The sequence below is a fragment of the Microtus oregoni genome, unplaced genomic scaffold, assembly GCF_018167655.1.
Source record: "Microtus oregoni isolate MIOR12 unplaced genomic scaffold, Mior012 000016F_ref0000370, whole genome shotgun sequence".
In the NCBI taxonomy this organism is placed as follows: Eukaryota; Metazoa; Chordata; class Mammalia; order Rodentia; family Cricetidae; genus Microtus; species Microtus oregoni.
The window spans coordinates 5,056,437-5,080,836 of record NW_024543075.1 but is presented as its reverse complement, the minus strand read 5'-3'; the positions used below and the strand labels follow the sequence as shown (position 1 = coordinate 5,080,836).

General features: G+C 51.7%; 1 protein-coding gene and 1 pseudogene across 1 annotated transcript; both read right to left on the bottom strand.

Moving 5' to 3' along the window:
* Positions 1–2,492: 2,492 nt before the first annotated feature.
* Positions 2,493–7,439, bottom strand: LOC121457439 (annotated as a pseudogene).
* A 301-nt stretch (positions 7,440–7,740) lies between these two features.
* Positions 7,741–22,158, bottom strand: Adam8 (ADAM metallopeptidase domain 8). Its single transcript, XM_041666706.1, has 25 exons — positions 22,119–22,158; positions 21,061–21,164; positions 20,033–20,109; positions 19,839–19,917; positions 19,686–19,762; positions 18,920–19,103; positions 18,632–18,694; positions 18,482–18,550; positions 18,121–18,287; positions 17,871–17,952; positions 17,462–17,610; positions 17,202–17,379; positions 16,820–16,909; positions 16,522–16,711; positions 16,363–16,438; positions 15,981–16,146; positions 15,501–15,578; positions 15,052–15,145; positions 14,462–14,573; positions 13,673–13,832; positions 13,178–13,231; positions 12,852–12,902; positions 8,999–9,073; positions 8,667–8,741; positions 7,741–8,247 (listed from the first exon to the last, which is right to left on the bottom strand). Exons 1-25 carry the CDS (start codon positions 22,156–22,158, stop codon positions 8,197–8,199), a joined length of 2,541 nt encoding a protein of 846 aa, XP_041522640.1. The 3' UTR covers positions 7,741–8,196.
* Positions 22,159–24,400: the final 2,242 nt, after the last annotated feature.

The following is a 24,400-nucleotide window of genomic DNA, read 5'->3' as shown; positions in this document are numbered from 1 at the left end:
AAAAGACCCTTTCTCCACTATGTTGTTTCGGCAGGATGTTTTGTCACAGTAACTGGAAATGAAGCTAAGACACAGGCCCTTGTGACTCTAGACATAGCGATAGCATGGGTGGTATTCCTGAGAGGACACTGGCCAAGAAGAGGTCACATGATATCATAGTCAGGGATACAAAAGAGGAACCTTGGAGTTGTGGGCACAGGGAGTGACCAGGATTGAGTTCTCAGTCCTGCACTTTGTTGGTCCTGGGCAAAGTCAGCCGAAGTAATTGCTTATCCTGGAGTCCTCAGGCACAGTAGCCGAGGGTTAGCATCTTGTGGGGTTGGCACCACTAAGCCACCACTGTGGTCCTGATTCCTGCTCTAGCATGACTACGGGACTTCTTTCAGGTCACCTGGGAGTGGGTATCCTAGTTCCTCATGCCTGGGGTACTGCAGCTCAAGTCAGGCTCCTGCCCCACCCATTCTACTCCAGGTACTTCTTGGGGTGCTGGCTTTGGGTGGGCAAGCCAGGGCTTGCCGGGGAAACCCCAAGGTCCCAGTTACCTAAGCCCCACTTGTTTATCTCTGTTTGTCCTTGGCACAACACACACTCCAGTACTGAGTGAGTCCCACCCCAGGGAGTGACATGATCACCCCAAAGCCTTGCTTTCTGTTTTCCCAGTCATACTTTCTGCCCCGAAGCCCATCAGCTGGCCCAGGCCCAGCTCGTGAGACCCAGCAGGCAGTCCTGGAACAGGGAGGAGCAGCCAGTGCGGGGCACACTGCCTGTCCTGCCAGCATGAGAGCCACAGCCTCTCAGGCCCCTGGGCGGCATCTCTGCCATCCATCTTGAGGCTAGCATTCTGGCACCTCTACTGGCCATCACACTGTATATATTGTCACATCTACAGTCACACACATAATAACACAGTGTCCCACAGTTAAGTACACCGCCACACAGTGCCGCTGCCACTCACAATGCCACAGTTATATGCAGTCACACTTGGTCATGGCATGAGGAACGTAGTCACACAGTGTTACCCTTTAATCATACACAGGATCACACTGTCACATACAGTCATACGCATCATCACCCACGCAGTCACACCCAAGCCCACAACACTGGCCTCCGCTTCTGGGGATAGCCTGTTTACTCCTCAAAGAAGCAGCCTCCACACGGGTGCAAGCGTGCTTGTGTGTGCTACATACCTGTTCATGCGAGCATGTGCACACGTGCATGCAGCTGGCCCAGAGAAGCTGGCCTGTACTATCACTGCATGTGGGGACTTGGAGGGCTGGCCAGATCTAGAGCTGCCTGGGCCTGCGCTAAGCATCTTGGCCCTTCTCCATTCTTTCTGCCTCCCTGAGGTACAAGCATGACTTTATATCTAGAGCTGTGAAAGCCCCATCTGGGAGGTTCTAGAGTGGTTTAAGGAAGGACACTAGGAACCTAACTATGCCACATACAACAGAGATGCCCCACTCTGTAATGTATTTTGGCTAGGACTGTGGGAAGACGATAGGGGCTATTCTCCTGGAGGTCCCCTGCCTCAGTTCCAGGCAGCTGACCAGAGGTGACCACCGCTGACAGAGCCAGTCATTAGGATACTGCCTTCCTGACTAAAGTTCTGAAAAGTGACTCAGAGTGGAGAGGGCGATAGACCTGCGGCTAGTGACGCTTCTGATTCTGACTCAGGAAGGAAATGGTGCCTGGATCTCTGGGGGCAGTTGTAAAACCATGACCTCAGCCTGGGGCTTCTATTACTACTTCCTGAGACCCTTCCGGGGCCAGCCATGGCCTAAAGGCATAGAGGAGGCTGTCCCCAGGGAGAATGGTGACTGTGAGGGAGTAGAGGAGGCCCCAGCTAAGCCCCACTGTGGATATAGGAGCAAGGTAGCTAAACAGCAGGCAATTATGCCCACTCCCCTAGGATGTGGCTGGTGTCCAGGAAGGTGAGGATGTCCCAAAGCCTAGTGGTAGCAGCCTGGTCTTGAAACCAAAGAGCGGTACAGTTTGTCACGACCATCTAGGCCCAGGGTTCAGGTTCACCTGACTCCCCAAACCTTCAGGGCAAAGTAAGTAATGAGCCTACTTTAGAAGTGGTGTGGCATCCTCTTCTATATCCCCTTCTCCTGCCATGCCCTGTGACCTTCCCCTTTGTGTCCACCTGCAACGGAGAAGCCTAGCTGGCTCAGGCCTGCAAATTCTTCCAGGGGTCCCATCCACGGAGTCTTCAGCAAACTCTAGTGTGGCTGTCACTGGGGCGACAAGGTTAACACTGCCCACCCACCCTGGAAGGCGACCCCGAGACATTGCCCATCCCAGCACCTCGTGAGTTCACAAGTGTGCAATTGACAATGATGACAAGACACTGGGGGATTGGGAGAACCAAACTCCAATCTGTCCAAATTGGGCTCCGGCCCCAGGGTGCTCTGGCCTTTACACCTGTTCTGCATTCACTTGTCCCACTCTGAAGCTGCCTGGTCAGTGCGAGGCTCCAGCTGGGCTCGGGGTCAAGGTCTGAATGACTCTGGATGGGGGGCCCCTCCAGCTCTGACGCTCCTCGGGCCCAGATCTCATCAGCTCCCAGATCCGTTGGTCCTTCAGCTGTACCAGATACTCCAACCTCATCACCTTCATCTGCAAAATCTTCAGAAAGTACACAAGTCTGAACGTAGCCAGAGATGCCCCCTATGTACCAGTTAGTCCCCCAAGCCTAGGTCTCATGGTTGGGGGCTGGATCAAAGGCCCTTTGTGGGGGCACTGAGAAAAATGAACACCAGGATCCTTGGGGAAGATTCTACAGCCAATGAGCCTGAGGAGCTTAGGGGACTGGCAGGAGAAGGGCTGGGTTTTCCTCCTGTTCCCTGCTGGGATCTCCCTGACCTCTCTGTCTACTCCCTCTGTATCAACTAGAAGGACTAGATTCAGGGCAGGGCAAGGCAGGGCAGGGCAGGAGCCTTCTCTCTGCTACGAACCCTTCAGAGGACTGATAGGCTCAGGTGTCTGTGGTTCCTCCACACCTGTTTCAAGGACGACCTTGTCCCAAACCTTCTCCTATCAGAAACACAGACCCCACCACACTCCTCAGGCAGAAAAAAACAGGATCTGCCTCATTCCCAGGTAGTGTGAAGGAAGGAATCTGTGGAGCCAGGTGGGGAGGGAGCCAGCCTCACAGCAGACAAGTGTGAGACTGTCTATAGCCAGTATATAAAGCCTATTTTCTAGACACCTTCCTACAACTCTTATTCAGTGACAAACCGAAAAGCCAGGGAGCTGTGGCTAGGCCCAGCAATCGAATCCATCCCATGTAGCCCAGTCACATGCTTGATACATCCTGTCACCACTTATTTCTCCTATGACTCCTGGTGTCTCTTCAACTCCAAAGTTGTGTATCTCACTTAGTGGCCACTTACAAGTGGTACTCAACCTTTAACTGGCCAGTTGAGTGTCAACCCTTAAAGGGCCAGTTGAGTGTCAACCTTTAAATGACAAGCTGTTCTATTTCCTCTCTGGGTCTCCAATGAAGAGTTAGTTCCCTTGGTCAGCATATGAGCCTGGGCGGCGGTGGGGAGAGCTGGGCTATGAACAAGCAGGGCAGACGGAGGCAGGAGCTTCAGTTCTCCTTACTGCTTCCTCTCTTCTGCTCTGCAGCTCCAAAGCCACAGTGATATCACATCACTTTCCTGTTTTCACAAGAAGATAACTCATCAAGATTCAAGTACAAACGCAAGAACTGAGATGGTATTGCAATTTCCGACAGCCCCTGTGACTCTGAGGCCCATTGGCCCAAACTGTCCACTCTTCCAGATTGTCTTAGCTCTTGTACTCCTGGGATACCAGGAGAGGTAAGAAATAGCAAGGGGCACTGGAAGTTGCTGGTGAAAGAGTAGCAGGACAGATGTGTCTGCAGAACCGAAAGAATGCTCTCCCTCAGAGAGCAAGCCATGCACCGCATAACCCATGTATTGCAGAACTGGGTGTGGACTCCACAGACCTGGAGTTGCATCTGCAGTACCAGGTATTAGCCCACACAGCATGGCATACACCATAAAATCAGGTGTGCACTGCAGAACCTAGATATGCACTACAGAATCAACTGTGTATCCCAGAGCCAGATGTGCCCTGCAGAACTACCAGGTGTATACCAAAGCCAGGTATGCATGCACATCTAAATGCTCACTAGACTCTCCATGTGGGTGGTTCTTTCCAGGGCCCTGGTCTTTGGGGATGGGAAGAAAGATGAGGCCCAGTTCAGGCTAGTGGGAGGCAGGCAGGAGCCTCTCCAGTAAGCGTCCCCTTCTATGTGCTTTTCAGATGTTCACCCGGAACCTGCTTCCTGAGATGGGCTTTGGTCCATACAGCCATCCTGTACCCCTGTGCTGCACTTGGGTGTGGTGTGGACAGACCAATAAAGCAGGTGATGAGTGCATTAGGGAACCACCATACCATTTCTGCCTCAGAGAAGGATTCAAATGTTCCATAAACTGTTTTCTAAATAATCCCAAGATTGTCACTTCTCTCTGATCAGGGTCCTGCACTCCCCTTATGCCCTTCACTGGGTCAGTGCCAGCTCTGCAGAAACTCAGCCAAGGAGTCTGAAACTGGGGCAAATGGGTCCCTCTGCATCCTTGTCTTGCAGCCCAGATTGTCCAGGCAGCAAGGGATGCCCAACAGGACCATACCTTGACTGTCTCCTGCAGAATGGCTATTGCTTGCTCCTTATCCTCCAGCTGCTGCTGGATGCCGGCCAGGTGATCCCAGAGCCCTTCAACTGGGTCCCTGAAAGGTAAACACTGACCTTTAATCCAGGATAGAGATCATGAGGAGATGGGCAGGGAGAATTTGAGAGATAAGGGTCCACCCTCTGCAAGCACAGCAGCCCTTTTTCTCCAGATCCCTTTGATTCTGAAGGGTCTTCATGCTGACGGGGGTTGGAGGGCTCTGAAGGCCTGTATGACAAATAGACACCATCAGCTGAGGACCCTGCTTCCGACTGGCCCCCACCAGTGACAGTAAATATGGATGAGGGGACATGGTTCATAGGAGGTAAAGCAAACCCAGGATCATCATGGAAGGACTTGGTCCTAGCCTGGTGTCAGGGCCCTGGCAAACTTGGAAATGGTTTCCTTGCATGGCACACAGGCTCCCCCTTGGATGGTTGCTCTCTGGGTATTGATGGAGCCAGGACCTGCACATGTGAGGGTGCCTTCCTCAGAAGCCAACTAGCCCCTCTAGGCCCAGGGTGCACCACAGCATACCTGCCCTCTTTTGAAGATTTGTGAGCTCGGCATTGTCATGTGTCCAGCCTTCAGGAATGTAGCGACCCTCTCCATAGGAGTCCCAGAGGGGCTCTGACGAGCTGCTATTATCCACATTAAGATTTTGAGTCCTAGTGGTATGCGGGTGGGTGCTTAGCCCTCCCAAAGGTCGGACAGCATCCACACTGGAGAGGCCTGGTTCCTGCAGAGTACAAAAGTTGGGAGGTGAGGTGTAACAGGGTTGCACATGTCTGGTCTCCACTCTGGGCAGGGTCAGTGGGCAAACTGCAGAAGAAGAGAGGGAAGGACTTAGGGTGGTTGCAGTTGGAACAACTCTCAAGTGCTTTCACTGTCTCGGGTAGGTAGTTCAGGCTGGGGAGGAGATGGGGGCCTGGGAAGATCCTAGTTAGCAGTAAAGTCAGGAATGAGCCTAAGTGGCTACTGTGATCTCATGTATGGACTTCGTTTCATTCTGGACCACAGAGACATCCGTTTCTCTGTTTTATTCTCACACAGGCAGATTGTCTGACTGTGCTCAAAGCTCAGCAGGCACAGCCCACTTGCAGGCTGAGCTGATGGACAGACACTTACAGCTTCACCAGCCGGGCCTCTGTGAGCAGTGCCGGCCTCCATTTTCTCCTTCAGTGAACACAAGATAGACTCAATAACCCCAGGCTCGTTGGACACCACCTTTTGGATGTCGGCCTCTGAGATACATAAGTGCAGCTTTTGAAAGACTTTCCTGAAAAAAAAAATGGGGGTACACTCTCAAAACAGTGCCACCAAGGGCTGGGAGTGGAGCCCTCCCTGCAGTCCCGTCCTTGTGGGTCATGCCTTCCAGCCACGGGACAGCATCTAGTTTCCTCAGAGAGGAGAGGCTAACAAGGTGTCTTCTTTGCTCTGCAGCCCAGGGACCCATGGCTGTCTCCTTCCTGGCCTAGTGGGCCTGTGTCTCAGAAGATCCTAGAACACTTGATGCGCTCTGCTCCACCTGGCCAGGTTCTCTGCACTCAAACTTGTTTCCCTGACTGCTTGCCTTCTGTTCTAGAAGTCCTGTTGATACAGTTAGACAGTCCCAGAACTCGGCAGCTGGGCCCACTCAGGCATGATCACCTCCCTTGAGCCTTCATTCCAGCTCTAACCTCTTAAACATAAGCTCAGGCCTGAGTCCTTCAGTGGCCCCCAATCCAATCTGAGCCAGTCTTGGGGGCTCTGACATTCCCCACGCAGCACGTGTTCCCCACCTTGCTCTGCTCAAGCACTTCCTGGGTTCCCTCTTGACTTGACTATGTCTGACATGTCCAGCCTACTCTGGTTGTTCTTGGTGTCATGTAGCACAACAGACACACAGGTAGGGGCTTGTCTGAGGACAGTTTGGGAGGTGGAGTAAAATGTGCCTCCACTAATCTGTGAGAGAACAGGCTACCTGGTGGGCTGTCCCAGCAGGGAGTCCCCAGGAACCCTGGCCATAGTCAGAGACCCGCAGCTGGAAACTTGTTGCGAAGGGGCATTAGAGAGTGTCCCTGGGCCAACCATGCCTTGCCTGTTGAGAAGGCTCCAGTTGCTCAACTTCTGGTCTTTACTGCAGGCTGGGACGTAGCTGTGCAAGTTCACCAGCCGAGGGTGGAAGTGCTTCACAATCTCGGCCACCAGCACTGTGGGAATGCAAGGTAAGCTTGGCTGGCTTGGCTAAGACCCCGAGTTGTAGCTGTAATCTCTGACCACATGAGAGGCACGGAGTGAAGGGGGAGGGCACGAGCTTGTCCTGGGGAACCCGTGATTGTCCCTGAGAGTTCTCGGCACGGCACCTAGACTCCTGGACAGACCAAGGGGTAGGATGGCCTACGGAGTTACCACAGCGTGAGAGCCCAAGAGGAGCTTGAAGAGCCACAGGAGGCCATATCTGCCACAGCCTTTCCTAAAGAGCATGAGTCTGGACTCAGGAACCGCCCTCCCCCCCCCCCCCCCCGCCACGCCCCGGTACTGTGGGGGCTGGATTCAAGGGAGGCCCTTATCTGAGCCCTCTCGTCATGTGCCCCATTGCTCCTCGCCCTCACTCGCACCACCATCACTGAAGTCCCGAGCCAGGTGGCGCTTGGGGCGACTGAGTGGAAGCCGGTCCAGCCAGGCGCAGAGGTTGTGAATAACCTCAGGCGGTGACAGGAGCGCGGCAGAGCTCTGCTTGGAAGCACTGAGCATGGTAGAAAGGTGCGTTTGCAGCGGCAAAAAGCTGCGGAGTAAATCGGGAGGCTTCAGACCGTTGCTAGGAGACGAGGCACAGCCGGAAGGGGCGGGGCCCACACTGCACCCGGCCCACCCTCGATCCCAGATAGGCTTGGTCCTCCTGTACGTCAGTCAGGGGACAGGACTAAATTACGATGATTAAAATAAAAGAAGGTAGGCGAAATAGTAGATCTGGTGTAATAAAACAATCTACTTTTTAGAACATAATCTGTAATCTACTGATAAAATAAAATCTTTATTAATGTCTAGTGTTTAGCAGTAAGTTAGACAATCATTCTGTCCCAATCCCGGAAATGAAGGCGATTCCTGTCCCATACACCCCCCTCCCCCACAACGTCGGCTTTTCCTCCCTACGTCTCCTACGTGACTGGGATGTAGGAGATACAGGAACTGTGCAAATCTGCCCCGGCCTTGGGGAGGGGTCACTAGGTGAGGGCGGATGCAGAAGTTGCTGGGAGGGGGGCTCCTGGCACTCTGGCTCACTGCAGGTGACATTACCCCAGCCTAGCAACTGCAGACAAGGCCCGTGAGAGGACACTGGTTCAGGTGGGCAGCTGGACAGCAAGAGCCACATAGATTATTCCTGAGGTAGGAACAGCTGGACTGCAGGTCCAGCCCGAGTGGGGGCTGTTGCTGAAGGAGCATGTTCATAGGAGCACTGGTATCTTCGAACTTCCACAAGCCTGCAGTGGCCCTGGGGTGCCCTAGCTGGTCACCTCTTCTGGACAGGGATCTTCAGAGCAACTTTTGGACCAGCAGCGCTCTGCCAGGAAAAAAGGGAAATTGATGTTATGAGCATTTGGTCTGCTATAAGTGGTACAGCTAAGTAATTCCCATTTATAATTCTTTAGATTCTCACTTCCCCTAACAGCAGAATTAATGACCCCGTCCACACAAGATGACTACACTAATACTTCATATATGGTGTAGACTTCTCATTGCTATAGGAAAAGGAAAAATTGATAGCCCCTGATAGCAGCAAGCTCCGAAATGTTTTGACAGATTATAAAGCAGAATCAGCCTATTACTGAGGATTTTTTCCCATTTTCCTTTCAGATGTCAACAAAACTTACCAGTTAATAACCCCCCCCCCCCCCAAAAAAAAAACAAACCCACCCCAGCCTCCAGAGCAGTCAGCAGGATATTGCTGGTAAGCTGGACTCCCTCCCTACGGGGGCTCACCTGAGTCACCCCAGGCGTGGTCCCTCCAGTCCCAGGCTTGACTGGAGGTGTGGGAGGTGGAACATTTGGCTTGACCTGGGAGGAAGCAGACACAGCTGATGGAGGGCATCTCCCAAGAAGGCCAAGTACGGCCCAGCTTTATCCTCCCAAGGCTGCCCTGCTCATCTCCAGCCCTGAGGCCTCTGTCTTCACAAAGCTCTGTAGGAAACCAGTTAACAACATCCCCCCCCCCCCAAAAAAAAAAAAAAACAAAACAAACCACTTCAGCCTCCAGAGCAGTGCCATAGCCAGCAAGATGGTTCCGGCAAGGTAGAGTCCCTGCCAGGGCTCACCTGAGTCACTTCAGATGTGGTCCCTCCAGTCCCAGGCTTGACTGGTGGTGTTGGAGGTGCAACATTTGGCTTGACCTGGGAGGAAGCAGACAGAGCTGATGGAGGGCCATACCACTCAGAGGATTAAACCTGAACCTGGCAGAGCTCCTCTTCTTGGCTAGCTGTCCTAACCCATCTTGCAGCCTGGACGGTACTCCACGATGTTACCAGAAGCTTGAAAGGAAAGAATTAACTACTAAAACACATTTCTTTGCATTTCCACATTCCTAGAGAAGATGGTAACCTGACATTGCTTGGTTTTAGTATATCTTGAAGGCTTTGCTGAGCTTTCCTTCTGGGCGAGGCACATTTTGGCCTTCTTTCTCATCCAGTTTCTCTTAATCCTTGCTCAGAAATCCCTTTGCACTGCCCCCATTTTGCCTTTAGGATTGCTTCTAGGGTTTTCTTTTCCTTCCTTCCTTCCTTCCTTCCTTCCTTCCTTTCTCCCTTTCATTGTTGTTTTGATATTTTTTAAATTTTGTTTTGTTTGGTTTTTCAAGATAGGGTTTCTCTGTGTAGTCCTGGCTGTCCTGGACTCACTCTGTAGACAAGGTTGGCCTTGAACTCAGAGATCCACCTGTCTCTGCTTCCAGACTGCTGCTATTAAAAGTGTGATATGGGATTCCCCTCGGTATGCTTTATTATCATTGGTTAATAAAGAAGCTGTTTTGGCCAATGGCCTAGCAGAGTAAAGTCAAGCAGGAAATCTGAACAGAGATAGAGAGAAAGAGAGTAGGCAGAGTCAAAGAGACACCATGTAGCTGCCAAAGGAGGCAGACATCATGTAGTCCCAAGAAGCAAGAGGTAACAATCCACAAGCCTTATAGTAAAATATAAAATAATAGAAATAGGTTAGTTTTGGGGGGGGGGGTTTGAGACAGGGTTTCTCTGTGGTTTTGGAGCCTGTCCTGGAACTAGCTCTTGTAGACCAGGCTGGTCTCGAACTCACAGAGATCCTCCTGCCTCTGCCTCCCAAGTGCTGGGATTAAAGGCGTGCGCCACCACCGCCCGGCTAGAAATAGGTTAATTTAAGATGCAAGAACTAGCTAAGAATACGTCTGATCTATTGGTCAAACAGTGTTGTAATTAATATAGTTTCTGTGTGATTATTTGGTCTGGACAGCCACAAAATGAACGTGCAGCCTCTATCTACAAAGGTATGTGCCACTACCACCACCTGGCTAGACTTTTTCAGCTCTTATGTAAGTCTAAAATTAGTATTGGCTAGGCACAGTGATGTACATTTTTAATCCCAGCACTCAAGAGGCTGAGGCAGGAGGATCTCTATGAGTGTGAGGCCAGCCTGGTCTACACAGAGAGCTTCAGGCCAGCCAAGGCTACATAGTGAGGCCCTGATTAAAAAGTAAATAAATAATTTCCCTCTTCCCTCCAGAAATGGAAAAAGGAAAACAGAAAATCACACCTATAATACCAACACTCAAGAGGCTAAGCAGGAGGACCGCCATGAGTTTAAGGGCCAGCCTGGGATACACAGTGAGTTCCATATCAACCTGGGCTAAAGTGAGACTAAATTTAAAAAACAAAACAAAACAAACAAAAACCAGGAGCTTGTGAGATGGCTCACTGGGTAAAGACACTTATGCAAGCATGGCAATCTGAGTTCAAGCTCTGCAGCATACGTAAGAGGGGAAGGAATGAACTAGTTCTACAAAGTTGTCCTCTGATCCTGTTTGCATGCTATGGCTTGCATGTTGCATGCACACAGCACAGCACACCACACACAATAATAACGATAATGATAATTAATAATAATAAACAGCACTAACAGCAACAGCAGCAAGGGCCACTGAGACTGATCACACAGTAAAGACGCTTGCAAGCCTAACGACCTGAGCTTGAGTCCCAGAACCAAGTAAAGTTGACCTCCACATGTGCATACATGCCCACGTACATCATACACACAATAACAGATAAATAAATAAAGGAAGAAAACATGAAATTGCTATAGCAAGACATAGTGACAGTTGTTAAAGGCTAAGTGTCAAACTTTCCAAAGATGTGGAATTTTAAGAGTCTCCAGATGGGGACTGGAGAGATGGTTCAGAGGTTAAGAGCAACTGGTCCTGAGTTCAATTCCCAGCAACTTCTGGGCTGCAGGCATACATGCAGGTAGAACACTGAATACATAATAAATAAATAAATCTTAAAAAAAATAAGAAAAAAACCTCTTGGAAACAGCAAAAGGAATGCAAAAACAGAATGAAGAAGGTCAGGGGGACTGCGAAGGCCAATGTTGGTGCTGGCAAAAAGCCAAAGGAGTAAGCCGGGCGGTGGTGGCGCACGCCTTTAATCCCAGCACTCGGGAGGCAGAGGCAGGCGGATCTCTGTGAGTTCGAGACCAGCCTGGTCTACAAGAGCTAGTTCCAGGACAGGCTCCAAAGCTACAGAGAAACCCTGTCTCGAAAAAAACCAAAAAAAAACCAAAAAAAAAAAAAAAAAAGCCAAAGGAGTAGATCTGCAGTGACTGATCTGCTGTGATATGCCGACAATTTCCCAGAGGACAAATAAACTAAAAGCTTATGTGTCTGGAGTATGGTGTTTATTGGATGTTAGAAGAATCGGGGTGGCTGGGCTAGAGAGATGGCTCAGGTTAAGAGCATTGACTGCTCTTTTCCATTGGTCCTGAGCTCAATTCCCAACAACCACATGGTGGCTCACAGCCATCTATAATGAGATCTAGTGCCCTCTACCGACGTGCAGGCAGAACACTGCATACATAATAAATAAAATTTTTTGAAAGAAAAAAAAAAGTCTCGAGATGATCTCCCAAGCATTCATTCGTTTCCCTAGACATCAGTTTATTTAGTACAAAAACAGTTCCCAGCAAAGAACTCACTGGCATTCAGAGCCCTATCCTGTCTTGGTTACTTTCCATGCTCTTCCTGTATCAACCCACATTCACTTACAATAAGAAGATAAGAAGTAGACAAACGAAAGGACACTCAGAAAACTGTCAACTAGCACTTTCCAGATGAGCAGTATAGACTGAAAGCCACTTGAGAGCCACAGGTGCCCAGAAGAGCAGCTAAGGCCCTTAACAAGGTCTCGGGCAGAGCAAAGAACAAATAGTCACCCTTCAGGTCCCACAGGTCAGGAGGGCAGCTGACTTGTGCAGTTAAGGCCTGTGTCAGAGTTCAGGGGCAACTGGGTGTCTGTCCTGCTGCTACCTTGCATTTGCTCCCTGGGACAGGCAAGCCCATGCACCTACACACAGGTTCTCTACCAGTCTAGCCATGACCCCAGAGTAGCTACCTAGGGTTGGGGCTAGAGCAGGGTCCCATGGATTCTCAGAAGTAGGAGAAGTTGGTGGGGGGGGGCATGCCCAGGAGTCCTGGATTTTCTGCCTGGAAGTGACTTCACCACTGTCTCTTTTTCTCCCCGAGTGTGATACCCAAGCCCACCAAAGGACGCTCCAAACCCCATTCTACATGGGATCAGCAGCCTGCCCGGTAAGAGCAGGCCTCCAGGCCCTGCAGAGGTGGTTTCTACCAAGTGGCCTCCGAGACCCGAGACTCACAGTGACACTAAACAGGCTGCCCCTTTTAGGTCTAAGCAAAGGGGTTCCCGTTCATCTAGAGGTGAAGAGCCCTGCTGGGAATGACTCCAACACCGCAGGGAAGAATGAACTGGAATGAATCTCTACTTTCAAAGCTTTAGTAAGTGGCATTTTGAGACCTTCCAAATCTCCATAGCTTCCTCCCAAGGAAAAGTGTAGGATTATTTGTCTCTGGAGCAAAGGGCCACAGGCCTGAAGGAGGGGAGGGTCTCCTCAGAGTTAAGGCTGTCTCTTTACCTGCTTGGGTTTCAGCTTTGGGAGGGGCTTGGTAGGTGGAACAGGTTTAAGCTGTTGGAAGAAAGAGATAGAATCAGGATCCAGGGAGCAGAGCAGTTTAGGGTTGGGGGATAGAGCAGTAGTATCCCTCCCTCCCAGGCTCCTTGAATCCACCCTTAGGTTCAATTTACTATCCCAGCTAGGCAAGGCTAATTTACTTTGCCAGTACAGCAGCTGTTTCCTAGGGCCCCAGGCCCACAGAGTCAGCCACTAGATGCCACCTCCAGGAGGTTTCCATGTCCTCAGAACACACATGGCTGTTTCCCAAGGCTTATTAGATTTGTTACCTGCTGAGTATAAACTGGAACTGGAAGTGGTGGACTGGACACAGGAGCTGGAGGCTTCAGGGAACAGAGATGTGAGCCTGGGCCCAAGAAGCAGTGCTTGCCCCCAACCCATGCCCACCAGGTCCCATGCTTTAAGGACCCAAGACTCTTACACTTCCCAAATGGTACTCCCTCCACCCCCACTTTCCTGCTCACACTAGGTGAGATGCATGGCCTATCCCATTTTCCTCTCACAGTTCAGGTCTGAGAACCCTCAAACCCACAAGTCCAGACTCCAAATATAGATCCTTAGAGGACACATCTTGATCTAGTCCCTCTCCTTCCCTTGGGGTGATTGAGATACTTCTCAAGACTCCAGGCTGTTGCAGGGCTCATGAGTTAATTTATACAAAAAGGCTTCACTATCCCTAATAGACTCACCCCTCCACTATCCCTACTGGGCTGCAACCTGAGTTCCCCTCTGTTCAACCTCCGCCCCCAGAGGACAGTACTTACTGCAGGGGGTGGCCTCTTTGGTGTCACTGTAGGTCTCGGGGGCTGGTTGGTACAAGCCACCTCTGGGGTGCCTGGAGGCCTTCTCTTATCTGGCAGGCTGCTGTCCCTCATGAAGAATAGGGGGTTGGAGAGCCCTGTGGTGGGCTTGGGTGCCACACTCCTGGGGAGAAAAAGAGACAAACAATGGTGTGGTCATTTCCAGGCAAAGAATCCAGGATTCCTACTGAGGCTGGCATCTCTACCCTGGTACACCCTACACAGGCTGCAAGCTGTAGTCACAGGCACACGGGTGAGCCCAGGAGGCCAAGGAGCAAGTCTCTTGACAGCTGTGCTAAGGTGTTTGGAGGATCTTGGAAAAGCCGTGCTTTGGCAGTCAGTTTGGGGGTCAAGGTCTTGGTGCAGGGCACAGTAGGAACCTAGTGGGGCATATGTGGCCATGGCTAGGGGTGGGAAGGTCATCTCAACTCTGGACTTACCGTATCCCTATCTGTTGCCCACACTGTCCCTTTAAAGCCTCGAAGGAGGAGGAGGAAGGGAAGGAGAAAGAAGAGGAGGAGGAGGAGGAGAAGAAGCAGTAACAGAAGAGATCCTGGGAGTCTCCTGAGCTTCCCACCAAGCCTTCCCAGCACCCAGAGAACCCCAAGGCCCTTTGAATGCCCTGCCCGGGCCTGCTGACAGAAGCAATGTTTTTTTTCTCTTTCTTAAGTAGCCGCAAAGCCACTTCCCAAGTGCCGAGTACAGGAAGTATATGTCTCATATGTAGATATGTCACAACTTCCATGTCCTCACCTCCTCTGGACTTGGCTCTGGACCTTTCGGTAGATGACACCTGCCAGGATGACCATCGCCACCACCAGGATCACCAAAGCCACCACCACACCAACTGGAAGGCTCCCAGATGCTGCGTGACACATGGCCACATGATCATCCAGGATTGGGACCAGCTGGATCAAGAGCTGGGGAGGTCCCTTGGGAGATACTGGCCCAAGGATCAGTCCCTTTTGACCATGTCCTAGGTCCCACACCCCACATGTGGTCAAGTGCCTGAGGACTCCAGCAGAGGGCCCGGTACATTACACCAGCTCTTCACGCGCTCCGGCAATGGGTTAGATGTGGTGAGTGCCATCCCCACAGTGCCACCGTTGAGGCCTAGCCAGGCTCCCGAGGCTGCGGTGCTGTGGACAGCCGCAGTGACCACTGGGTAGGAAGACACTGTGGGGGTTGTAGGGAGTGGCCCTGGATGCCTGGGCCAAGGCTATCTGGCCTTGTTTTGAGCAGGACATAGTCACCTTTGAGATGCAGAGATATGGGATCCCTCCTAATCACCCTCAAGCCCGGCAACCCGCAAAAACCAGCTCTTGTGGTTCTCAGGACCTTACCTGCTCGCCCAGCTGGTACATCTGCCAGCAGCTGTGCACAGTGGGGCGGGGCCCAGCCCGCATGGCAGTGGCACTCTCTCTTATGGTTGCATACCTGGAGGGAAAGCCGGGCCTCAAGGACGGGTATCACACAGGGCAGCAGAGCAGGTCACAGCACACATAGGATTCTCCTCCATCCACCCACATATGTCAATCTTAGGATTATAAGGAGTATCCCTAGTGACCACACTTGGCCACTGGCCACGAGTTCAGTGGAGGGCACCTGTCCTACCTTAGCCTCAGAGAGGACTTGTTGATGCCTCCATTAGAAGGATATAGGCTAGTCTGAGCCCACACTGCTATGCCCACAGCTATCTCTGCCACAAACTCCATCTGACAAGTAAGTGGTGGTAGCTTGAGGGCACCAGTCAGTGGGCATACCATGCCCTGAGGTCCTGGGCCACACGTACCCCGTGGTTGTTGCACTTAGCAGAGCAATTCTCAGATCTATATACATGGAGGTCCTGGCAGCGTCCACCCATGCAAACCTGGAAGGTGGAAGGGGCTCTTGGGTAGTTGGCCTAGACCCCACCCCCACCCCACTATCTTCAAACCCAAAGGTCAGTCCAGGACAGCTGGTGTGTTCACACTCTAGGGTAACTAGGCCCTCATACTTGTGTGTGTGTGTGTGTGCACACGCACGCACACATGGGATAGGGGCTCAGCCATGAGAATGGTACTGGACTGGCTGACCCTAGGGACACCTTGGGTGTGGTGGTCTCCAGACAGGTGCCTCTGCTTATCCTTGTCAGGTTTGACTAGGGGATAAGAGGTTCCACGCACATGCCCCCACCAGTCAACACTGTCTGTACAGGACATCATTAGAGACTCATGGGGGCACATTTGGTCTTCAGCAGCCTGGGATAGCTTTCAAGCGCTTCTCAGCTCACCTTCCCCTCCTCGCACTTGGTGCCCTGGAGTACCAGCTCATAGGTGTCGGGGTTGCTGTCTGTGCCGAGAGCGTGGCAGATTCCATGGTGGGTGGAGAAACTGCAGGAGGAACGTTCAAGGGGCTTCTGGCCTCCCTCACAGTACAGCACCCCACACCGGTTCATTCTGCAGACAGAGGGCAGGCTGTGGTCACAGGTGTCCTGGGCACGTGCTCAGAGGCCTGGGAGCTGCAGGAGATGGCCCCAGGCCTCTCCTTCCTCCAAGCTTGATGACTTGAAGCAGGGAAGACTCCAGGAGAGCCACCTGTCTCACAGAGCAGTCCTCCTCTGTGGGGAATTGTCAGTGAAGACACGCCACCCCCAGCCCCCAGCTGTTACTTACTTGCCAGCATACATACTGATACGGCAGCCCTGAGAGATGCTAAAGGTAAAGCAGGAGTCTGATGCAGCCCGGGCACCTGGGGGGCAGGAGAAGTTAGCCTGGTGTAGGTCACAGACACTCCGCAAGCTCGCCCCCATCCTATGCTCATGCCTGCCTCACCTGGCCCCCATAGATCCTGGCACTGTTGTGTCAGTGTGGGGCAGCTCCCATCAAAGCAGTAGCCCCCCGGGCAGGGTGTGCCATTCTGTTGGAAAGCATCTTCAGGGCATGTTGGCTTCTGGCCATCACAGAACTCCTCCAGGTCACATGTGTCCTTCATGGGACGACATAGCTCACCAGCTGGCTTCACCTGGTACCACAGAGAAGCTCACCGTGGAACAGGTCCACATGATGCCTTCATAGGTATCCTGTTGTCCCGGGCTTGACTGGGGCAGATCCTGGGTGGAGTCCAACTTACCTTGCACTCATGACAGCAGGCACCATAAGCACACTCTGCCCCCTTGACTAGCTGGCAAGAGGTGGCATTGCAGCAGGGGTTCTTACAGTCCTAGGAGGACAGTGGTTTGAACAGCTATGCCCTAGCCAGACCTGGCTCCAGGGTAAATTAGCTTTTGGTGAACTTTGGGCAAGGGGCCGCAGACAATTTTTCTCCAATTCCTTAATAGGTTATTAGGGGCTCAAAGGGAAATGTGGTAACGTGTGATTCCCAAGGGTTACACGTGGTGTGGCATATAACATCAGGCCTGAGAGGCTAACCTAAGCAAAAAGGACCTTGGGTTGAGGCCCCTACACTAATGCTGAGGCTGACCAGCAAGGGGCAGGGAGAGGGTGAGACAGACCTGAGGTGTACCACAGTCACACTGCTCTCCATGCTCTACAAATTGGTTTCCACACACAGGGCCTCCCACGAACCGGTTGACATCTGGGACATTGGTCAGGCAGCCTGTCTGGGGCTTCATCACGAATGACTCTAGGTCAACCTGGCTACACCTGCTGAATTTCCTTGGGAAGTTGGAGCTAAGGGAAAGGGATATGACCATCAGGGAGTTCCACATGCCAGTCTGTTCCTTCCCACCCAACATGTCCCACTAGACCTCACCCAAATATTTGGGTCATGATGCAGCCACCAGCCTCACGTGGTACAGGGCAGTAGCAGCCTGGGATGCTCTCATCATGGTTCATGCCCAAGTTGTGGCCCAGCTCATGGGCCATGGTGGATGCTACACCAATGGGGTCCCTGGCATTGTCCTATGAGGATATGATCATTAGTACTGTCTTGCTACCATCTACCCACATGCCCTCTGCCACCCTAGGTGTCAACAGGTGTGATGCTGCTTTCTGCTTAATACCCTAACAAAAAACAGGTTCCAAATCCATCCCCAGAGTAGGTGACTGCTTCGTGGTTTCTTAGGGACCTGGACTGACACTTCTACCCCACAACTCAGACTCTGTGCTTGACTGTTCAGCCACCAGACAGCTTGGCAAAATTGGTTGAGAGTTCTATTTACCTGGTTCACAGCTCCCGAGTGCCGGGAACACAGGGCAGATACCTTAGCCAGTCCGACAGTGTTGCCGATGAAATCAACCCCTCTAGAAACAGACATAACATGTAATATCCTGGACATGGTTCCTGGCCCCTCTTCATCCCTTCACAGCTCTGCTCTGGTGTCCTGCCCTCAAGGCCAGGTTGTACAGAAGCCAAATCTCCAGGGCCTGGCTCTATCTCACTGTGGTGGATGGGTGTGCCGGCCCACTCACGTGATAAGTTGCACGTTGTCATGTGGATACTGCCCTAGCAAGTTCTGTTCCCTCCAGTTCAAGAAGTTCTCCAGTGTTACATTGGCATGGGGGCTGATGTAGAACTTGTCTCTGCTCCAGATCTCCAGGCCCACCAGGACCACACGGAAATCGAGCTCCTGATAAAGCTGCAGAGGGTGAGATGCCACCTAGGTCAGGCTGGGGTTGGGGCAGACGGGCATTACATCCATTTCACCACTGAGGGGTACTGAGCTCAGTATAGAGCCCTGAACTAGTTCCCCTCCTGATCTGCTAGCTTGCCCTTTTCACCCTAAACAGCTACACCTTCTCATCAAGTGTCAGCATCCCTGGGGTAACCTACCTTGTCCACGTGGTTTACTACCTCCAATACATGCTGGCGCACGGCCTCTCTGCTCCCCAGCTTCCGGAACTAGAAACATACGGTCTTTAGGCTGGGACCTGGCAACCTCATTCCAGCTCATCCAGCCCTCTCAGCCCCTGCATCCCATACCTCTTGGCTGTCTGTGACCACATACAACTCCACATATCGGGGTTCTCTGGGTATCAGCCAGTTCTAGGGAAAGAATCTAGTCAGCATTCTTGGCCTTGACCCAACTTACCCCAGAGCCCAACTCTGTGCTGGGAGGCAAAGTCTAGACATCTCCAGTGCTTTCTCTGTAGCAGCAGGGTTGAACCAGGTCCAACCACTGGCCATGGGGACTACTTCAGGACTACAGACAGCCATGCGTAGGCCCAAACATGGGCTCTGTGGCTTGACTGGCCAGCAGGGGCTGCTCACCCGAGGCTGAGAACTGTAGATTTCTAAGGCCCGAGGCCCTAAGTCATCCAGGCTAGTGTCGCTGACCCCACAGGTCCCAGCCTTCTCTTGCAGGTGCTTCTCCTGGTACATCGCATGCTGCCCCTCTTCATCACCATCCAGAGGCTCAATCAAGTGGACAGTGGACCCAACTCGAAAAAAGCCCCTGAAGGGAGAGTCAGATGGACAGAGGGTATGGTCAGCTTGCCTATCAGGGATTACAGGTAGTCCATGCCTACTGCCTCGGAACAGCCACCTCCCACCCTTGTGGGAGATGCCCAGGCTTGTGGTCATAGGAGACAAGAAGGCACATGGGTTTGGCGTGGCTGGCAATTCTTAATGGAGTCTAAGAGCCCCAACCCTTCCAAACACAGAACAGCAAAGAGATTTTTTTTTTTTTTTGGTTTTTCGAGACAGGGTTTCTCTGTGGTTTTGAAGAGATTTTTTTTTTTTCAAAGTCTCATGCCAAGGTCTTTTTTCTTTATTCCTTTTTTTAAGATTTATTTATTTTTATTTTATATGCACTGGTGTTTTGCCTGCATATATGTCTGTGTGAAAGTGTCAGATCTTGGCGTTACAGACAGTGGTGAGCTCCTATGAGGGCACTGGAAATTGAACCCAGGTCCTCTGGAAGAGCAGTCAGTGTTCACAACTGCTGAGCCATCTCTCCAGCCCCAGGCCTTTTTTACACTGCCTCAGTTTACCCTTCTGTAGAATGGGACTTCCTTCTTGGGTCTGCAGTACATACCTGAGGCCAGCACAGGTGCTAAGGCTGGCCGCTGAGCCCTGGTACCCTTCCACATGGCCCTGGTAGAGGCAGTGGTCCTGAAAAAGGGAGAGAGGGTCATAGGTCCTGCTGCCACGGTCTCGTTGGCCCAGGGAAGGCTGTCCTGGCACATACCTGCCCAGGTAGCTGTTCTGTCACCTCGGAGCCATTGGCAGCTGAGTAGGTCTCTGTGTAGCTCGAACCCAGCAGGTCCCTGGAAGGGAACCACTTAAGCTCCCTAGTTTCACCTTCCCCCTGAACAGCCCCTATAAAGAGCCTACACTTCCCATTGGACTCAGGAACTGATTCAAGAGCCAGAATCTGCTTACCTGTTCTTCCGAAGGTGCAGGGTGAACATGTGTTCTTTGGTCCCAAGAACATAGCTCAGATTCTCTGGGTACAGGCCCTGGATGGGGATTCAGTGAATGGCCTTCAGCTTACAGCCAACGTTTCTCTTAGCAGAGAGCCCCAGAAGGACCTCCCTAGGAGATCTTTGCAATTCATTAGTTTCAGGCAAGAAAGTAGGTGGCTGGGGCCAGGTTGAGCTATTTGGGAAGGACAGGCAAAGCAAGTCTCCAAGATGAACAAGAAAAGCATAGAGCTTCTTGGCCCCTTGAGCCATTTCCCCATTTGTTCACAGGATGATGATGATGATGATGATATGATATTCCTTCCCAGAGGAAGCAGGGTAGGAAATGATAGGGAGCCTTAGCCAGAGCCACTGAATCCAGGGCAACATGGGGGTGGGCAAGGTAAACAGACCCTCTCAGCAGTACCATTGCACAGCTGGCTATGGTGTCCATCCTGAGGTTCAGGGCAGGTGTGTGCTCTACACTCTATGACCCTTCACTCATACACCATGTGCACAACCAGCTAGCCCTAGGGACAGCATACACCAGGAAAAAGGAAAGCCCAGGCAGAGATGTTTCCTGGAGATCCAAACAAGGACAGGCCCAGGCACCTTCCTGGAGGTCTATAGGCTATACTTGGTTCCCAGCCCCAGGAAATCCCAGCCGGAGAGGTTCTAGTCGCGTTTACATAGCTTTAGGGTGAGCAGCTGCTAGCTAATCTGAAGAACCACTGCCAACTGAAACTGGGGAGTGGCCTGGGGCAGCACAAACTGCTGTACCTCTCCTGGGTGACAGGCCTCTCCAGATGGAGCCAATGGCCTCCAAAGGAGAGAAGCTCTAGACTCTGATTCAGGGTGGTGGCAGGAAGTGGTAAGCACAACAGGGAGAGACCATAGTCATGCCCAGACACACAGACAGGTTTAGGTACTGCAGCTGTGCAGAGCAGCCCCCAGAGACTGCTGGTCCTTTCACAGAAACAGATTGTGCAGTGGAGCTAATGGACTCACCCAGTGGGAGGGCAGGTCTCTGCGGGCGCGGGACGCAGTCAGGCGCCGAGGCCATACTACCTCATACTCTTTCACATTGGGCAAAGGGGGTTCAGGAGCTACGGCTGCAGGAGAAAGGGGTCAGAAGGCACCGCACAGGCAGTGCTTCCCCTCTTATCTGGGGAATCACCACATGGCTAGGTACCAGCAATGGGATCTGACCTGGTGGTCCAGGTAAGAGCTTTGTGTCAAAAATACCACAGGATCCATAGTACTAGAGTCAGCGGTCTGAACCTAGCACGCCACGCACAGTGCCCCCATCCTTCCCCAGTGCCTATCTAAACCTACCCAGAGAGCAAACACATAGGCCCTTGGTCTGCCTGCCAGACATCTAGAGTTGACCTGATCTCATCTTTAGTTACATGATCAGATCTAATTGATTAAGAAAGCACACCCTCCCTCAGGTTTTTCTCTTCCCAACAGAAAACTTTGTGTCCAACAACAGATGAGGGACCCTCTATAGGCAGGCCCAGTTTTAGAGACCACCTATCCCAGAGAAGTGTCCTCTCTTGGCATAGGCAAAGGGTGTAGCTTCTTAACCCCAAACTTACAGGACTAAAAGGCAAGAGGAGAGACCATTCCAGCCAGATGCCTCCCAGGACAGAAGTAAACCAAGTCTTCCAGTGGGAGTCAGGACCCTGTGTTCCTAGGGAGCTGGGACCACTGCATCTCTAGCTTCTGACCCTGCCCAGCTAGAGGGTTCAACATCATCCATGGTCCCACAGGTGAGTGAACCTTGCTGACTGGACTCCTATAGCAGCCAGGGAAGCTGCCCTGTGGGCACCACACCTAGTGGTGTCGCTCTTTCTGTAATCCGCTCAGGAGGGAAAGTCCCAGGAGCCAACTTCTCTTACACTTCACTTCTGAAAAATCCAAATTCTGATCTTTTCTGTATCTACCTATTTTCTCCATTCCCAAGAACCAACTCTAGAGAGGCAAGGTGACCTGACGATGATAACTGGCTACTAGGTCGAATACCAAGCCCTGAATGGGTTTCTTGAAATAAAATCATCACTCACCTGGTGTCCACAGGGCGCTGAGTAGCCAGAGGCCAAGCATGATGGGATCTTGAAGACACTAACCCTAGAGGTTTCACAAAGTTCTGTCTTGAGCACTGACTAGTGTGGTTACTTCTGAGAGCCCTTCCCAGAGATCAGGGCTGGCCAATCGCTAAGTCATGGGGCGGGCTGGGGTGGGGCTGGGCGGGGCGAGATGTGTACACCTCTATACCAGTATCCTGCTGGCAGCAACCAGCCCCCAGAGCAATCTGGAGTTACAGAGGCTCTTCCCCAGTGGCTTCTGGCTAGCTTTGCATCTCCCATAATTGGGGACCAAATTAACAGGAGCTGGAGACAGTACATGGACCAACTCTACAAGCTCCTAGTCCTGGTGGAGAAACCAAGAGCTTGCCTTCTAGTCCTACCAGAGCTGGGGAGTGCTAATTGGGTGGAGTCTAACTGGAAGAAGATGACTTTTGAAGGGGAAGTTACTTGTAAGCCTGAAACGTCAGAAGGTGGGGACCCTTTGACTTCCAGGACAACTGAAAGCCTTAGGGAGGGCCAGTGTGGTCCCGGGACCACTTTGTGGGAGCTGACATTTTCCAAAATCTCTGCCGAGCTCTACCATGCTTTTGAGGCCTCACTGGGAAGGGAAATGCAGGTAGGAACAGGCAGGTGGATATCTAGGCCCAGGTGACCAAGTGACAGCAAGCAAGAAGTCTACCTGACTGATCCTTTTGGGTCCTGATGCACCAGTCTCCATTGTCAGGCCTGAATTCTGTCCTTCGTGTCCCAAAGGTAGTGCTGTCCCAGAACAAGAGGTCTCAGCACCCCTATATGGCCTACTTCCCAGCTTCTCCAGGTGGGTCTGTTACTGTGGGAACCCAGGACTATTTGGAATATAGTCAAGCCTGTTTATTATTTGTGGTAATGTCTTCTTCTGTGACCCAGCCTTGTGGACATATATGGTTAGACCTTACAGACTCCACAAATCTACCCTACCAGGGGTAAGAGACCTAAAGGGGGAGACACGCAGACTATCAACAGGGCTTGACAATTCAGCCAGAAGAATTCAGTGGGGCTGGGCTGGAGTCTTGGACCATATTCTGAGGGCTATACCTAAGAATTTAAGCTGGGGCACAAATGACACCATTACCCCCACTGGTCAGAAATGTAGCAATGGTTTAGGAATCTCACCAGCAACCTGCTGCCAGAGATATCAGCCCACAGTGCTTAGGGTTAGAACAGACACCAGGCTGCAAAAAGCAGCAGGCAGAGCTCTTGGGCAAGGCTGACTTCCACATACACAGGACCTTAGTAACAGTGAAGGTTCAAAGCAATTTTTCCTTTGTCAAATAGGAGGCACAATCGAAAGCAGTTGCCAGTATGTATGTACCACTGTCTTGTAAATCCAACCATCTATAGTGAAGGCAACGGAATAGAGTAAAATCAAAAGCCAGGACCAGGTGGGGCCAATTTTGTCCTGCCCTGGCAGAAATATATTGGAAATGATGGGTACTCACTCCACCACATAAGACAGACTCAACTTATTGCTATCTTCGCCCAGCAGGTTCTCTGAAGGTTTGTAGTTGGGTCCCACACAAACCTGGGAGCTGCAGATCCAAGACCAGAGATACGGGTGTCTGGACTCCTGGAAACAGACCACTAAGCTCTGCTTAGTCTGGCATTTATTCTGACAACACTGGCTTGGCCAATGTACGTTTACTCAGGCAAGCCTGCACGTGCTGCAGACCAGAAGAAACAAAACACAGGCACTCCAGGGGGCCTCTGTTTAGCTAGCCAGTACTGACTGGGTCATCCACAGTCTTACCAGCTGCAGAATCAAGAGATCTGCCTCCAGTTCTCACTCCTCCAAACACTTCCTCATTCCCCAAGCTCACCTGGGGCAGATGTTTAAAACTGTCCACTCCAGGACTGAAACAAAAAGCCATTGAGATGAGGCCGCCACAGTACAACTTGTTAGATACTTTGTTGAATAATTTTCAAAAGGAAAGGCCTGATCTAATGGATAAAGGGCATCCAGACCCTGATGGGCAGGAGTAGCGTCCAGCTTAAAGCTTAGTCTGTCTCCAAGGACACATCTCAGAAAGTACACCTTAAGGGTTCTGGGTGAAGAGTTGGGCACACACTGGTGAAGTGAGAACACCTTCAGTCAGGGATAATGCTGCCCCCTAGCGTCCATAAAGGCAGATCCAAACCATGTAGAGAACAGTCCCAACCCCCAGGCTACACCTCCCTTGCCTGGTATTTTCTAATTATATTGCTCCTTGCACAAACATGCT

Bases quoted from the DNA above. Each gene is read 5' to 3' on its own strand.
- Adam8 (XM_041666706.1), bottom strand. From the start codon at position 22,158: ATGCTTGGCCTCTGGCTACTCAGCGCCCTGTGGACACCAG. The intron at 19,104-19,685 runs GTATGTACTGCA...CTCTCCCTTCAG, and splicing joins AGCACCTGTGCTGGCCTCAG to GGGCTTTTTTCGAGTTGGGT. The intron at 15,146-15,500 runs GTACGTGTGGCC...CTTTCCCTCCAG, and splicing joins CTAAGTGCAACAACCACGGG to GTATGCAACCATAAGAGAGA.